The sequence below is a fragment of the Brassica rapa genome, chromosome A01 (genome assembly GCF_000309985.2).
Source record: "Brassica rapa cultivar Chiifu-401-42 chromosome A01, CAAS_Brap_v3.01, whole genome shotgun sequence".
In the NCBI taxonomy this organism is placed as follows: Eukaryota; Viridiplantae; Streptophyta; class Magnoliopsida; order Brassicales; family Brassicaceae; genus Brassica; species Brassica rapa.
In genome coordinates, this window is record NC_024795.2 from 12,221,017 (window position 1) to 12,238,127 (window position 17,111).

The 17,111-nt window shown below is 36.7% G+C and overlaps 3 protein-coding genes across 4 annotated transcripts; 1 reads left to right on the forward strand and 2 right to left on the reverse strand.

The window, feature by feature from the left end:
* Positions 1-1,871: 1,871 nt before the first annotated feature.
* LOC103872163 lies at positions 1,872-5,247 on the reverse strand. The gene is made up of 4 exons (XM_033275446.1): positions 4,729-5,247; positions 4,036-4,257; positions 2,599-3,792; positions 1,872-1,928 (listed from the first exon to the last, which is right to left on the reverse strand). The coding sequence occupies exons 1-4, from the start codon at positions 5,245-5,247 to the stop codon at positions 1,872-1,874; spliced, it is 1,992 nt and encodes a 663-aa protein (XP_033131337.1).
* Positions 5,248-7,382: 2,135 nt separating this feature from the next.
* On the forward strand, positions 7,383-8,740 carry LOC103871872. The gene is made up of 2 exons (XM_009150192.3): positions 7,383-7,690; positions 7,762-8,740. Exons 1-2 carry the CDS (start codon positions 7,657-7,659, stop codon positions 8,670-8,672), a joined length of 945 nt encoding a protein of 314 aa, XP_009148440.1. The 5' UTR covers positions 7,383-7,656; the 3' UTR covers positions 8,673-8,740.
* Positions 8,741-9,926: 1,186 nt separating this feature from the next.
* LOC103871882 (ADP-ribosylation factor-like protein 5) lies at positions 9,927-11,504 on the reverse strand. Of its 2 annotated transcripts, none has more exons than XM_009150203.2 (3): positions 11,267-11,504; positions 10,899-11,101; positions 9,927-10,446 (listed from the first exon to the last, which is right to left on the reverse strand). In XM_009150203.2, exons 2-3 carry the CDS (start codon positions 11,088-11,090, stop codon positions 10,087-10,089), a joined length of 552 nt encoding a protein of 183 aa, XP_009148451.1. In that variant the 5' UTR covers positions 11,091-11,101; positions 11,267-11,504; the 3' UTR covers positions 9,927-10,086. The 2 variants fall into 2 exon arrangements, with proteins under 2 accessions (XP_009148451.1, XP_009148460.1); XM_009150212.3 differs by having other exon boundaries at positions 10,899-11,097; positions 11,267-11,497.
* Between the last annotated feature and the right edge of the window lie 5,607 nt (positions 11,505-17,111).

A 17,111-nucleotide genomic window follows, 5' to 3' on the forward strand; every position in this document is an offset into this window, starting at 1 on the left:
TTTGGTTTGATTTGTCTTCAATGCAGTTTTATAGTGTTGGTATTTAATTTAGTTCTAGTGCAATTAAGAGGAATAATTTTTTTATGTAAACTATCATTTGATCACTAAAAGCCATTAACTTCTTCAAATATCACAATAATATATGTAAAGACGTAAATCCTATAATTCTAAATCATTATCTTTAATACAAAAATAACAAATTATATGTGTGTTAGCATTTGTACTTTATTTTCATAAATAAATAGCTTTCAAAGAAGAAAAAGACCATTTTTTATTATTAAAGAGTAAATATACATTTATACTCTATGGTTAGCTAATCTAAATTTAAAATTAAAACTAAAATTTTTTAAAAGAAAAAGGAGCTATTTTGATCATTTTTAAAGCTATTTTGGTAACATAAATATAAAAATAACTATTTGAGAGAATTGCCTTTCTTCTGTTCATATAGAAAAAAATAAAAACATATATTTAAAAGAAATTCCGTATGATAGCTATTTTTAAGTTTTTGTCACAAAAATAGCATTCAATGAGAAAAATGATCAAAATAAATTTTATTAAAAAGTAAAAATGCATTTATACCATATGGTTAACTAATATAGACTATTTAAGAGGCTCAAATAAACTCAAAAAAAATTCGGAGGATCCATTCTCTTATGTATAAAGACATGATTTAGGCTTAAATCTATACTTCCGAAAATCTGAAATCCGTATAAATTGGAGCCTAACCGAAATGCCCATGCTTAAGTGACTAATAAAGTGTTTTTTTTTCAAAATCTAAAACTATAATTTTTTTATTATGAATCATAATGGAAAATTACTTTTTGTAGTTTTAGTTCCTTTATTAATATTTGCAAAAATGATAACGAAAAAAATAAATTTTTTATTAATTTTTCAGCTATCTGAAATTTTCATATTTAATATTCAAGTATTATGTGCACATATTTAGTTTTGAACTAGCGTTAATTGAAAAAATTATAATTGCAATAGTCAGCCTTTATAGAAATTGTTAGTTCTCCATTCGTTCATCAACGGTTAACTATTTATTCCTAATTTTTTTTGAATTAGATATTAGTTAGAGAATAGATATATGTACGTAAATAATACTTTGTTATTAAAATGCCAGTTAAAAATACTTCAAAATTAAAAACTCATTTTCCTAACAATCAACGCTAGACTATAACATTTAGGTCACATATGTTACTTGGTATATTTTTCTTAACCAAATCCCTTCATCTAGTCTAGACTATTATTTCGGAAATGATTTTTAACATTCGAGTTCTCACTTAAAAATTAGACTAGTTAAGATCGTTGTTATCTTTAATGAATAATTTTTTTTTTGTCATCTAATGAATAAATTAATTATATAATTGTTAATAAAATTATATTAAATTTTTTAGATTTATTAATTTGATCGATAATTGATTTAAAACATCATTTAAAATACCTAAAAATAAAAACAAATTTTAAATAAATAATATGATTATTATATCTATATATAGTGTTGTTATCCAAAAATTCTTCTTTTCAATCATAAAAAGCTAAAAATTAAGAAATAGAACAAAGTATTAATAAATATTAATCAAGTCGTTGATACCCTTAATCAAATCATTGATACTTTTAACGAACATAATTTTGTTATATGATTAACAAATCTGTAATATCAATTTATACTTATTTATTATATTAGCAATATATTATCTTGTTGACACTTTAACCAGTCTGAGCTCAAGACAAAGGAAGATCATCTAGAAGCTTGGCTCCATGAAGTTGACGTGTTAGTCATGTGAAACTAAACAACTCCACCGCTGTTGAATGATTTAAGATGCAAAAAGTGCTTGCAACATAGTCTTTTGTTCCTTTTGCCCTGCTCTTCAGTTTTTCTTTACACCATATTGTTGAGGATTTTGCTTATTCCCAATAGACTCTCCCTGTAGTAGACAGTAGACACTAAACGTACAAACGTTCATGACAACAAGAGGCGAAATCTCCCAAACACAAAGTTCTTCAACTTACTAGCATGTATAATAATATTAAAGTCAGATAAATTTATTAATATACAATAAATGTTGTAGAGAACAAAAAAAATCCATTATGTTTTAAGTGAAAGCAATAATTAAGTAAGGATGTATTCATCTTGGGGCATATATAAATGTATTTTCTGTGAACACAAAAGAATTAAAGATTACTAAATTTTGAGTAAAATAAGATAAGTTTAGGAGAAATTGCTGAAATATATTAAGAAAAATATCACTTTTCTAAAAAAATACATTAATTTTAGTTATTATTGAGTTTATAAACTTATATAAATAATTCTTAAACATTATAAATAATTTAGGAGGATTAGTTTTATCTTTTTCATAATAAATTTTATATATGAAATAGTTATTATTTAAAAGGAAATTTAAAAAATGGTATCAAATTCGAAGTGAAATTATAATTTCTCCAAGTTTTTTTTTTTTTTTCGTCGAAAGGCTATTCTATTACTCAAACTTGAGGTGGCCTGGGTAACCAAACCGAAATAGAACAACCAATAAAACATAACTCCCTATGGAAGGATCTAGCAGTCTTAGCCAAAAAATCAGCCGTCTGATTGCGTGCCCTTGGGACGTGAGTGATTTTAAAATCCGGAAAGCATATCTGTAGCGTCTCTATCCTCTCCAATTCCGTCGCAAAGCTTGGCCACGCCTGAGGGTCCTTCACCATTGCTATCAGTTCCTTATAGTATGTCCCGAAGCTCTGGCAGTTCGAATGTTGCAGCATATTCTCCATCGCCCATCGCAGTGCCTCTACTTCCGAGTGCAAGGCTGATTCACGCCGAGGGAAATTCCTTGTCCCCATAAGCTGTGCATTCCCAGACCCATCCATCCACGCCCATCCGCATCCACTAAAGTTAGCAGAAGATGTCCAAGATCCATCTAGCAAGCAAATATTTCCCAAGCTTATGACTTGGGGCTCCTCATTTGTATTAGCTTGTGCCACAGGTTGTACCACATCATTAGCATCAAACCAGGCTTGGCATTCGCTCTCCGCATGTCGGACTAACTCCAAAGGATCTCGATCTATGCCCCTGAAGAGTTTCTCATTCTTAGCCTCCCAAATGTACCATATTATCCAGGGATAAGGGTCCCTATCACGATCAGGCTCAATAATGCTATTTTTTCTCCAAAAAAGATAGTCCATATTTGTGTAGATGCTTGATACTGGAAAGATGTTCGGGCTTGTCGGAGTGGAAGCTAAAGACCAAACTTGAAGAGCTGGTGGGCATTCAAAAATTGCATGTGTGACAGTCTCTTCTGCTTCTCCACATCTTGGGCAGTAGTTATCATATCTCATATTGCGTTTTACCATGTTCCTTGTTACTGCCACATGACCAGTTAACAACTGCCATATAAGATGACATATTTTCGTAGGAGCCTTCAGTTTCCACGCAAACGCTTGGAGCTTGATAATACTTGGGTCCAAAACTTCCCTTTCCTCTGTTTTATTCAATAAATTCTGAGCCACCCAATATCCAGACTTGACCGTGTACTGACCATTCCTTGTGAAGTTCCAGCAGTAAGTGTCTCGACGATGAGTTGAGCTTATGGCCAAACTCCTAATGAATGGTATGTCATCAGGATGAACATAGTTCTCCAGTAAGCCCACATCCCAATCCTTCGATTCCTGATTAATAAGATCGCTTACTCGCATATTAGGGTGCATCACTGGAGCCATTGGGGCAGCTGGCCTCGCGGGATTCGTTGGAATCCATGGATCCTCCCAAACCTTGACCTTATATCCAGAGTGTATCTTCTGTCGAATGCCCAATAATAGCAGATTCCTTGCAGCAGAAATGCTTGTCCACACATAGGATGGGCCAGTAGCAGCGATTACTCTTAGTGGAGAACTCAGCCTATAATATCTCCCCCGTAGCACACGGGCCACCAGAGAATCAGGGAATTATACTAGTCTCCATAGTTGTTTTGCCAACAATGCCAGATTAAACTCATGGATCATGCGAAAACCAATCCCTCCCTCCTCTCTGGGTAGGCAAACCTTGTCCCATTTCGCCCAGTGTATCCCTCTTTTTGGTGGATTCGAGCTCCACCAGAACTGAGCGATAGCACTAGCTAAGTTTTCACATATCTCCAATGGGAGAAGGAAGGTTGACATGACGTATGTCGGAAGAGCGAGCAGAATGGATTTAATCAACACTTCTTTTCCACCTTTCGAAAGCCATCTACCTGTCCATCCATTCACTCTATGCATCAGCTTATCCTTCAGAAATACAAAAAGTTTGCATTTAGAGCCACTTATGTCTTCGGGAATGCCTAAATAAGTTCCCATTCCTCCTTCATTCTGTATCCCAAGCACATCTTTTATCTCTTGTCTAGCAATTACACTAATCCGCTTACCGAAGAGTAAGGATGATTTATCAAAGTTGATACATTGACCTGATGCATGACCATATTTCCTGACTACTTTCATTATTTTTTCACACTCACGGGGCTCCGCCTTACAGAAGAAAAGGCTATCATCAGCAAAGAGAAGGTGGGATACCGACGGACACGCGCGTGTGACACGCATCCCCGTTATCCTCCCTTGATTCTCTGCATGATTAAGAAGGCTAGCGAGCGCTTCCGTGCATAGAATAAAAATGAAAGGAGACAAAGGATCTCCTTGACGTAGTCCTCTACCTGGAGTAATATTTTCTCTTGGCTCTCCATTCATAAGGACCTTATACTTTACCGATGTAATACATCGCATGACCCAGCTGGTCCAGATTTCTGAGAATCCCATCTTACGCAGAACAGCTTCGATAAAGGACCATTCCATCCTGTCATACGCTTTACTCATATCTGTCTTGATAGCCATCCTTTTATTGCGCCCACTTGGTTTGGTTCTCAGAGCGTGAAACATCTCCTGAGCAATCATGACGTTATCAGAAATCTGTCTCCCAGCAACAAAGGCTGACTGGGTTTCCGATATCAAACCAGGAAGCACTTTCTGCAACCTCTGATATAAGACTTTAGAGATTATCTTGTAGCTGACATTGCACAGACTAATGGGCCTGAACTGAGTCATCGCATTGGGCTTCGTTACCTTCGGGATAAGACATATATTTGTATCATTTAGTCCATTCGCCATCGTTCCCTCAAAAAGGAATTTGTTAACCATAAGAGTTAAATCCTCCTTTACAATATCCCAGAATTTCTGGTAGAAAAGCGCAGTCATCCCATCTGGTCCTGGGGCCTTCTCTGGATGCATGGAAAAAAGCGCTAATTTGACCTCCCATTCAGAGACCGGAGGTCATCATTCATAGCCCCAGTGATCGTCGTTGGAACATGAGCTAGTGCCTCCTCAATTTCCTCCGGATTAGATGATTCAAAAATCTGCCTAAAATAGCTAGTAGCAATGGCTACTAGACCCTCGTCATCCTCAACAATATTTCCATTCTCATCTACAAGCTGTGTGATCTTATTCCTTGCTCTTCGTTGCTTCGTCAAGGCATGAAAGAATTTTGTATTCCTGTCTCCTTCTCTCAGCCAAAACACCCGACTCTTCTGTTTCCAGAACATTTCTTCTGATTTAAGCGCCTCCGAGAGTTCCTTCAGGGCTGCTGCAATCTCCTCAGTCGTGGCACTATCATCGGCATACAAACCTTCCACTTTTTCTTTAAGGTCCTCTACTAGTTTTGCCGAATTGATATTATTTTGCCTCCTCCATTCACTCAAAGCTTTCCTGCAACTTGACATATGTTCCATGATAGTCGCATTGGGAGGAAGATCAGGAGACTTCCATCCCTCAAGGATAACTTGCCGCAGCTCTTCATTATCCAGCCATCTCTTATCAAACTTAAACTTCTTGGACCTTCTCGTTGGCTTTGTGAGTATATCTGCAAGAATCGGACGATGGTCCGATCCCCATAACCTCATATACTTAACAGAAGAGTGGGGAAACCTCTCATGCCAGTCCGCATTTCCAACTGCTCTGTCTAAACGACATCGAACTGTTGATCCTCCTGCTCTCTTCCCCACCCAAGACAGCATGTCCTCTGTGAAAGGAAAATCTAGCATTCCACAATCATTAAGCATCTGCTTAAAAGGAAGGAAGGAACTATCAGCGCGTTGTCTTCCTCCCGCTTTCTCTTCGTGGCATGTTATTTCTTTAAAATCACCTATCATGAACCAAGGTCCATTTCTTGTTGTTGAGAAACGCGTAAGACGTTCCCAAACCTGATCTCGTCTTTCTAATACAGGGTCTCCATAAACAAACGTCATATAGACTTTTATTCCATTAAAGACTGCCTCAATGTCAATCATACGATTATTAGAAAATAAAACATTAACTTGAAAATCATCCATAAAAAATAAGGCTAAACCACCGCTGAGTCCAAGTGGCTCAACAGTAAACAAATTATCAAATCCTAGGTCAGCCTGAATGTTTTGCAACAGCGGCCTTTTATTCTTCGTCTCAGAAAGAAACACAAGTCCTGGGCGATGCTTCTGACTCATCTCCGTTAGGCGTCGAACTGTGAGGTCGTTTCCAATCCCTCGACAGTTCCAACTGAGCGTCCTCATTGATCCAAGTGGGATGGGTTTTTGGATCCCATCGAACCAACACTCTTTGATGAGCCAGTTTTCTGTTTCTTCGAACTGTGGTGATGACGTCGCGAGCCTCCAGTTCCACTAGGCACCCGAACTGAAAGAGACGAAGATGATCTCTTCTGTGGAGATCCTCGAAGAAGAATCTCAAATTTCTTTGTCTGGCCGCCCAAGGAAGCACTCGACTTATAACCATGTTTGATATGTTTCGACGATCTACCAGTCGGCTTCTGTGAAGTCTGCTCAGCAACGTGGTCAGCCCTTTCATGACCACTCTTCTCTTCCATTTCCGCTAACTCCAACCCCATCAAGTCATCATTCTGCATCTCACAATCCATCATCCCACCATCTAGCTGCTCCGTTATATCCATGTCATTAAGAGCTTCGATCACCTGCTCATCCTCTGTAGCCGGCTTTGGGTCCTGCCCTGTCAAGGTTTCAAATGCTAAGGACCGAGGAATCCCTTTGAAACGTTTAGTCACATTCCCATCGGAGCTATCACCCTGGGAGGGGGTAACAATAGCACTAGCTATCCTCCTCGGAACACCCACACTCCTCTGCTCAGCAAGCGTAGGCGCTTGAGGCTGCAGTGCAGGAGCTTCACGATCAGCCTGCATAGACTTTGCACTTTCCCTCGGCAATGGGGAGGCAACCCTTATCTGATGGCCATACGAACCATCAGGACGGTCCGGTGATTTTCACTCCAAGCGATCACGATCCACAGTCGCCTCACGTACCTCCACCCTGTCATGGCGGGACTGGGCCTGGGGCTTCTTCTCACGCCAACTTGCTTAATTTCCCCAAGTTTGAAACAGTTTTAAATGAAAAGTTTATATTTCATATGGTCTCATAATGCGGTGTAGCCGTGTAGGGTCCCAAGTCCTTACAAAGTACAAACTAACGCCAACTAATAAGCCATTTGATTAATTTAATATTATCCCAAACACTACAAACTGGTTCCCGGAACCTTCTCCTACCGCCAGAAGCCCCTTATTGCTGTCAGGTTGGTTTCAATTTCGTTGATTTTCTCAGAGATTTGATATATTGAAAAAGTGAATACAGGAGATAATACATGGGAAACAACAACGCAACCAGCAATTTAACAGGTAAAACAGACAACGCATCTCCTTTTTTAGATTAATATGTTTCTGACTGAATATTATTTGTGTATTTGCAGCAGAGTTCTGCTCAAAGCTAGCAACCAATGGGATGTCTACGCTGGAGTCTATTCCCCTAAAAACCACGCTAGATAACAGGTCTGAGGTTCTGCTTGTTTCTTGCCTTAAAATCAACGAAGTGCAAGAAGCTACTGAAGAAATAAATGAAAGCAGCAACGAAGCTAGACTTGAGATGCGATCTCCCAGCTTTAGTAATGACTTCAAAGTCGAAGAAAGAAGAGATAAATCAAAGGAGAAAACTCAATTACTATCTAAAGACAAGACTGAGACAGACAAGGCAACACTCGATGTGGAAGAGGAAACTGTGATGCTAAAGAGAAGTGAGACTGAGAAAGGAAGAGGCTTTGAGCTGTCTCTAGGGCTGTCTATGAAACCCACTCGAAGATCTGACGCAGTTGATAGCTTCAAAGAAACCAAGGGCTCAGGACATAACTTGGCGAACAAGAAAGCCAACACGCCTGAGACTCTGCTTATTTCTTCTGTGGGAAGCAGCAAAGCACGAGAAACTACTGAAGTGATAACTGAAAGCAACAAAGAAGCTCTGATTCAGATGCGATGTCCTAGCTTTGGAAATGATCTGAGAACCAAAGAAAGAAGCAATGAATCAATGGAGCCAATTCTGTTACTCTGCCAAGACAAGATAGAGACATATGAGGCAACGATCAATGTGGAAAAGAAAACTGTGATGCTGAAGAGAAGTGAGTCTGAAAAAACAAGAGGCTTTGAGTTGTCTCTAGGGTTGTCAATGAAAACCGGTGATACATCCGAAGCAGATAATAGCCTAAACCTCAAGGAAACCAAAGACAACTTGCTGGAAAAGAAAGCTTCTATGGAAGGCAGAGTCAGAAAAAGGAGCAAATCTTCGCTCTTCGGAAGTTGCCTCTGCTTTGCCGCCACTGCCATGAATTGAACTGATTTGCAAGGGACAGATCTGGCCATGTCTTTCGTTTTACTTTAAAAGGAAATTTTTTTAAGTTACTTGGTTGTTGTATTTTAATGGATTTGAAAATCCGAACTAAATATAGTGTTATTGGTTCCATGATTTTCAAATATGTTTTAAAATCATGTGTTATTGGTTTAATGATTCATAAATTCTGTATCAAATCAAGTGTTATTCAATCGTACAGATTTACTAATAAATTTGATTTTATAATAGATTTGAATGGATTTGGTTGGATTTTTTTTGTTAAAAATACAAAGACTCAAATCCGATCCGAGGATAAAACTCCGGATTTGTAAATACTAATCCAAAATTTTTAAAAATCTGCATATTTTACTTGGATTTATAAAATACTACATGGATTTCTAAATCAATCAAAATATATAAACCAATAACACCTAGTGTTGTACAGTTACCAAGCTGATGAAAGTCATAAGAAACTTGAAGTATTTAAGAAAGTAGCTAAAAATGTTTTTGTTAAATTATGATTTCTATGTTTTATAAAGAATATACTATTTAAAAGTTATCACGCATATTAATAATTATTTTTATCTTTTATTCATATAAGAAATATTTTCCTCTCTAATTAATACTCCCTCCGTTTCATAATACTTGATGTTTTGTAATAGTGCACAAAGATTAAGAAAATTACATTTCTCTAGAAACATATTTTAAAGATATAATTTTAAAATCAGTTAACTAATTATAAAAAAGACTGTAAAATCTAATTGGTTGAACAGTTTCCAATAAAGTTAAAGTTAACCTTGAAATCTCAAAACTTTTTTAAAATCTCAAAACTTCATGTAAATTGAAACAAAACAAACCTTCTAAAACATCATCTATATTGAAACGGAGGGAGTACATTAAAACATTGTGGATAAAACTGAATTTTATTTAAATTTTTGCATTAAAATATAAAATGGTACAAATCATAATATGAGCTCTTTATAAAATGGAGGGAGTTGGCGATTGTAATCCCTTGATGAGTTGTGCACAGCCTACAAATGGAGATTGAGATTATGAGTATCAACATCATTGTTATCGACCTACCACAATTTCATTGACGTTAACTAGGGGTATCAAGAAAAATAGAACACCAGTAACCTTGATCAGAGGTTGATCCAAGAAGCTGTAAAGTCGGCAAACTTCAAAACGGTTGTTTAGAATTCTGCTTCAAACTTCACATTTGATGACAAAATGTTTTTGTTTGGAGGTAACTTAAAGTGTATGTTTCACTTAACTATTCAATCAGAGTAAACCAAATGTATGAAACTCATCACATGAAGAGTGGAATTAATACACTGTATAAAAAGAAAAAACAATTAACCATGAAGAGAACATGTGAAGGTTCAACGTTATGTGATTCAGTTTATGACACTTGCTCTTAACTTGGAGGTTTCTCAGTAACTTTCTGGGCAATCCAACCAAGCCCATCATGCAAGCCTTCTCCAGTGACTGCACAGCTTGCTTGAATGTGCCAATCATGGTTCTTGATGCTGTGAAGGTTAAGCGCGTCCGTGATCTCAGCTGGGCTCATAGCATCCTTGAGGTCCTGTTTGTTTGCAAAGACGAGTATGACCGAGTTGTGAAGATCCTCATGCCCGAGTAATCTGGATAGCTCATCTTTCATTAAAGAGATTCTGGCTCTGTCTGTGCTATCGATAACCACAATTACAGCGTTCGTTCCTCTGTAGTAAGTTGCCCATGATGTTCTGAGCCTATCTTGCCCACCAAGATCCCAAACCTAACGACAAGAATATTGTAAAAAAAGCACAATGCATCAAATTAAGTGTGTGGCAATATGATTAAACTACAAAACTTCGAGATTTGTGAAGCCTTCCACAAACCATGGATATAATTTAAAGAAAAACAGACACAGAGCATCTAATTCAATATAGAGGAACACGTAGAAACAGTTGAGTTTATGTCCTTGCAATGAAATTAAACCTGAAAACAAAAAAAGTGAGAAGCTACACTATCAACTTAAGTTTGGGAAAGCTTGAAACCGCAGGCTTATGGACAGGTGGCAATCCAAGAACGTATAAGCAAATTCTTATCAGAAAGCATTAGAGTGGTGCCAATATGAATAAAGTTGAAAGCTTTGAGTTCAGCAGAAATAGTTCGAATCTAAACAATGTTCTCGCAATGAAACCAATAATGCTCAAGAATTAGGATTTGAAGAGAGGTTGAGGGTACCTCGAAGCGGATGTTCTTGTAAACGAGCTCTTCGACATTGCTTCCAACGGTAGGATGAGTGGTGACAACTTCACCCAAGTGAAGCTTATAAAGCGTCGTCGTTTTACCGGCGTTATCCAAACCAACGACAACGATCTTGTACTCTTTCGCAGGGAACATCATGAACCAAAACCTCGATGCGAATGCTCCCATCTCTCTTCTGACTTTTCCACATAACAACAACACAACATAATCATAATTTTTAATATTTCTCTAAAGATACAGTTTTGATTTGAGTTTTCACGAGAACAATCTGTTAATCCCAGATCGGATTTAATTTGGGTATTAACGATCCAAAGATATCTATAATAACGATCGAGAATCAAAACCTGGATTTAGCAAGTGGCGGAGGCAACGGCGATGCGCGGTTTGATCTGAATCGGGAAAAGATGTAAATTTTAGTTTTGGGAGGTTGCTTGCTTATCGATCTGGGTCTGGGTGGGTGGTGGTATCGTGGGATAGTAGGAAAAGTATACGAGAATTAAAGCACAAAGTATAAAAAAGAATAATAACAAAATAAAAAGGAAGGATATCTCCGGAATAAAAGCTACAAGATGTTTTTTTTTTTGGTAGGCAGTAGGACCCGAAGACGCGAACCAAAAAAACAGGCTCGGGTAAATTTGGTTCTTCAGAAATACCCGTTTGGGTTTTGTATTTCACTATGTTTGGGTTACGGTTCGCTTCGGTGAATAACTGATACTCATTTGAGTATCTGATTGAACCGAAGCAGTAAGTAAAACATCACGCCCGACCGTAAAGCATTAAGCTTTAATTCTTTGATTCTTTCAATCCACCTCTTCCTCTTCGTGGAGACGGCGACGCCTCTCGAAAACGTCGATCGTCTCTGAGAGAATCGAAACCGAATCACATAAACCCTACATCTGATTCTCTATAAATGGAGAGTCTTGATCGATGCAACTCCTTCACAATTCACAGCGAAACAAGAACTCAGTCTAAGGTTTACAATTTGAAACCCTTAATTCTTATTTCTATTTTTCGATTGATTCTTAATACGTTTGTATTTGATCTCTAGTTTGATCGATCTTTCATTATTGTTCTTCAATCACGGTTCATTGTTGTTGACTGATTCTCTTGTTTTTATTTTGTAGATGGATTCATCAACAACTCCGAATGAAAAAGACAATGGCAATCAAAGAGAGCAGGAGATAGATGGAACACAACAAGAGTTTTCAACTCCTGATAGTATAGAAAAAAAAAAAAGAAGTCCCCGGCTTAAGCAGAGCTACGTCTCAACCAGAGAAGGCAACTAAGACGATTAGCGTACGGTCAAGTGTTTGGGAACACTACACAAGGACGACAGAGAATCGAGACAAATACGTCTGTCACTATTGCAAGAAGACGTTCGCTTGTCCAACCAAATCAGGAACGTCTAACCTGCAAAAACATCTTACCACCTGCAAACATTACAAAGCTTGGGAAGAGGGAATGGTTCGTACTCAGCCTGCGATCAATGAAGATGGTTATCTGAAGGACGCCAAGGTTTCAGAAGCTGTGGTCTGGGAAGCTACAAACGAGATGCTTGTCATTGGTGAGCTGCCACTTTCCTTTGTTGAAACCTTAGCATGGAAATGGTTCTGCAACAAAGTGAATCTGCCCAAGCCACAGTCGAGGAGGACCGCAACAAGACACATTGTTGAGATGTATGTGAAGAAGAAAGCTGCATTGAAGGAATGGTTCAAAGTTAACAAACAGAGAGTGTCTCTTACAACTGATATATGGGTCGCTCAAGCTACAGGTAATGGTGCTAGTTTTCCCTAGCTTAGTATTTGTTTATGTCTGATTTTATATATAAGATTCAAGACTAACTTGTGTTTGTTTGGTTTCTTATAGGTGCTAGTTATATGGTGATCACAGCTCATTTCATTGATGCATCTTGGAAACTGAAGAAGCTGATCCTCAGCTTTAAGTACATCACTGATCACAAAGGTCAGACCATTTCAACAGTTCTACTTGAGTGTTTAGCTGATTGGGGTATAGAAAATATTTTCTGCATCACTGTTTACAACGCAACTGCAAATTCATCGGCTCTTAGGAAGTTTAAGACTAGTTTTGGTTTGCTTGGTAATGATGCAATGGTGCTCTATGGGGATTATATGCATTTGCGTTGTTCTGCACACATCATAAACTTGATAGTGAAAGATGGTTTGGCTGCTGTGGATGTTAATGTTTCTGCTATTCGTAATGCTATTTGCTATGTAAGATCAAACACTACTAGGCTAAGATCGTTTGAACTGAGGGTTGATTCAGGGAAGTTAACAAGAGGCAGTTTGCTTTTAGATTGTAAGACTCGATGGAACTCTACCTATTTGATGTTGTCAAAGGCTCTTGAGTTCAGGGTTGCATTCAACAAGATGGAGGCAGAGGACAGGCTATACAATGATTACTTCTTGGAGTTTGATAATGGAATCAAGCGCATTGGACCTCCTGAGATGGTAGAATGGAAGGCGATTGAGAGGTTAGTCCGGTTCCTCGTTATTTTCTACAACTCTACCTTGGTTGTATCAGCATCCACTTCTCTAAACTCTTTTAAGTGTTACGGTGAGATAGTAACAATAGAGAAGAACCTGCTAGGATTGACTAATAGTTTAGACTTAGAGTTGAAGGCTAAGGCTGAGGAGATGGTTAAGAAATTCGATAAGTATTGGGATGGTATGAGTAACATCAACAAGATGTTGATAGTAGCAACAGTGTTTGATCCTAGGAAGAAGATGCAGTTTCTAAGATGTGTTTCGAAAAACTCTACGGGAAAGATACCACGGATGCTAAAGAAATGTCTCAGTCTGTCATGATTGTCCTTTGCGATCTGTTCAAAGAGTACAGTGCTCGGTTTGGTCCTGGTTTAGGCGTTGAAGCATCTCAACCGACACAAGCTGCATCATTTGGTAGCCAGGAGCAGTCAACGGATGAAAGGATCGATTTGATTGATGATTTTGGGTATGAGAGGATGGATTGCATGTACGAGGAGTTGGTTGAGCTGATAGAAGTTTGAGAAGCACAAGATGAGTTGGAAACTTATCTGAAAGAGAGTGTTGTCAATCCGAGAACCATGCTTGGAGTGGAGTTTGATGTTCTGTCTTGGTGGAAGGTGCATTACTCCAAGTTTCCTATTCTTGCAGAGATTGCTCGTGATGTCCTTGCCATGCAAGTCTCTTCTGTTGCTTCTGAAAGTGCCTTTAGCACTAGTGGCCGAATCATTAACCCTCATAGGAGTTGCCTAACTCACTATATGATTGAAGTTCTAATGTGTTCTGAGCAATGGATGAAAGCAGACATGCGTGGCAGTGAAGGCAGAGTAGTGACAATGGAACAGATTCTAAGTGAATTTGAGTATGAAGACAAGCTCAAGAGAGGTATATCACTTATAACTAATCAGTTATCACTTATAAATTTTATATAATATTTTCTTGACAATGCTTTTCTTTATAATTTGTTTCAGAGTTTGATTCTCAAGCAACACAAGAAGAATGAGTCAAGGAGGAGCTTTGGAGAAGTGGATGATGTGCTTTGAGTTGCGGATGTGGTTGGTTCGTTTCTTTGCAATATTTTGATGTTCTCGGTTTGTTTTTTAGTTTGGTCTCTTGTTGTTGTTTGTTGTTGGTTCTTTGTTGTTTTGAAAACTTGCATTGCGGAAGGATTGGTGTATGTTTTGTTCCTTTTTCAAATATGGAATAAAATTTTCAGTTTAATTATACCTCTACCTATGTGTTTCTGCCATTATTATTGTTATTTCCAAACCCTTTGACTCCTTCAGTCTCGATTTATACAATTCAAACTGCAATTTTCAAAGTTTGAAACCGATGAAGTCTTTATATTCCAAACTCTCTGTGGTAATCTTTCTCTATTCACAAGAGTCAAGAGCCAACAAGAGTAGAAGATGATGCATAGATCAGCTACTTGGGAGCACTACACAAGAACAGAAGACAACCAAAACAAATGTATATGTCACTATTGCAACAACACTTTTGCTTGTGTGCCTATTTTTGGCACATCTAACCTCCATAAACATATTCAAAGTTGCAAACAGTTCAAATTAAGTGTTTATGTGATGAGTATGAAATGGTGACATGCTTGATATTCATGTTTTCGTTTATAACTTACTTGTTTATAACTTTATTTCAGATCATGATATCCAACCAAGACAAGAAGAATGAACTGAAGTGATTTAAACTATGAAAGCAATGGAGAAATGGAATTTTTGTTAAGTATTATGGTCAAGTATACGTTTTAAGTATTTTTTTTGTTTGGTTATTTCGGTTACAAATTGGAACCGAATGGTTACTTCGGGTAAATGTAACCACAATAATTTCAAGTACAATGAGCATTTGGTTACTTTACGGTTCTTCAATCTCGGAACCGAACCCACCCGAACCCGGTTGGACCCGACTCGAACCCGACCCGTAATTTATATATACCCGAATGAATATTTGTATTGGAAACCCGAAAGAACCGAAACCCGAAATACCCGATCCGAACCCGATTGGGTACCCGAACGCCCAGTCCTAGTAGGCATGCAGCTACAAGATGTTTAAGAACATCTCCAATTAGACATTTCATTAAAATCCTCAAAACATTAGAAAATAAAAATATTATTTTGGTAATTCACCAATCATGAGAAACTTATACAAAATTATTTCAGTTAAGACATCATTTTATTCAAAATTAAAGCTATTCATATTAGTAATATGCACACTTATGACCGAATGAGCTTTAAAACACGATTCTCCAAATATTCTACTGATCAAAAAATTGTGTAATAAAAATAAAATGAAAAATTTCATGTTTACATTTTCGTTTACACAAAATATTTTTAAAAATCTATTAATTAGAATATGAGTTTTAATTATTTTTTACAAATTCAACCTCTTATATTTTTAGGTATTTTAAGATATGATTTAAATTCTTACATAGATAATTTTTTTTTTAAAAAGAAATAATTTTAAATTAAAAATATTATAGGGTGATTAAATTTTTGATATTACACAATTTAACTTATCATAAATATATTAAGGACAGAATAAAAACTATAATAAAAATTATTATTTTATAATATATATTTTCTTCTTATGATAATTATTTTTATTATTAATATTTTTATATTAGAATTGATTAAACTGTAATGTATAAATATTTTAAATATTTGTTTTATATATCAATTATGCCATTCCGCAAATATCTCCGGTCATATAAAAAATCATTCTGCAAATTTTCATTTTGTAGAGTTTAAATTGTTCTGTATATATGGGTTGTAATTGAAAAAAGTATTATTTAGATTTTAGATCATTTTTGTTGAAGAATATATATATGTTTTAATCACAGTAAAACATAATTCAAGGGGTAATCAAAGTCTTGACCGCCACCAATTGACCTGCAATCTGAGGTTCTCTATTTTGTTGATGGCGTTGTGATGGTGTTTCCGCCGTACGAGTGCGGAGATTAGTTTGGGTAAGTTTTCTGATGTATGAAGGACCGTTCCTTCTGCTCATCAGCCTAAGTGTGGGGACTCAAATCACCATTAAGTCAACACGCTCAAAAGAGAGGCTACTAAGAGTAGATCTTTTTTTCAGCGTGCTTAGTTGCTTAGCCAATACATTGGCCGATTGTTTTGCCTAAGGAGTATTTCAGCTCTATAAACTCTTGTTCTCAAGGATAAAATAAAACCATCACGTTTTTGAACAAGAAAAAAAAATGTTAAAACCGTTACCAGTTTTCGATTCAACGTACTCCTTCCATTTCATTTATAAATTGTCGTTGTAGAGTAAAAATTTTCATTTAAAAATAAGTATCGTTTTAGAGTTTCAATACAAAATTTATTAACTTTCTATGCTATATGATTTTCTACTAGTTGAAATGTGGTTAGATGTATAGGTACGAATTTTTAACATTAAAACCCCTCAACTAAATTTATTTCGGATAAAAACCTTCAAACTAAGTATTTAAAGAAAAAATCCTCAAACTAACTTTATTTAATGAATTAAACCCCAACATGTCATAACTACCATTACTACCGGTAAATTTTTAGTTTAGGGGTTTCTACATTAAGTAAACACTAGAACTTGATCCGCGCCCCCGCGCGGGTGTTTGATTAAATTTGTGTTCAACATAAAATCATAAACCGATGATTTTATAAAAGAAATTGCATATATATTTTTTTAT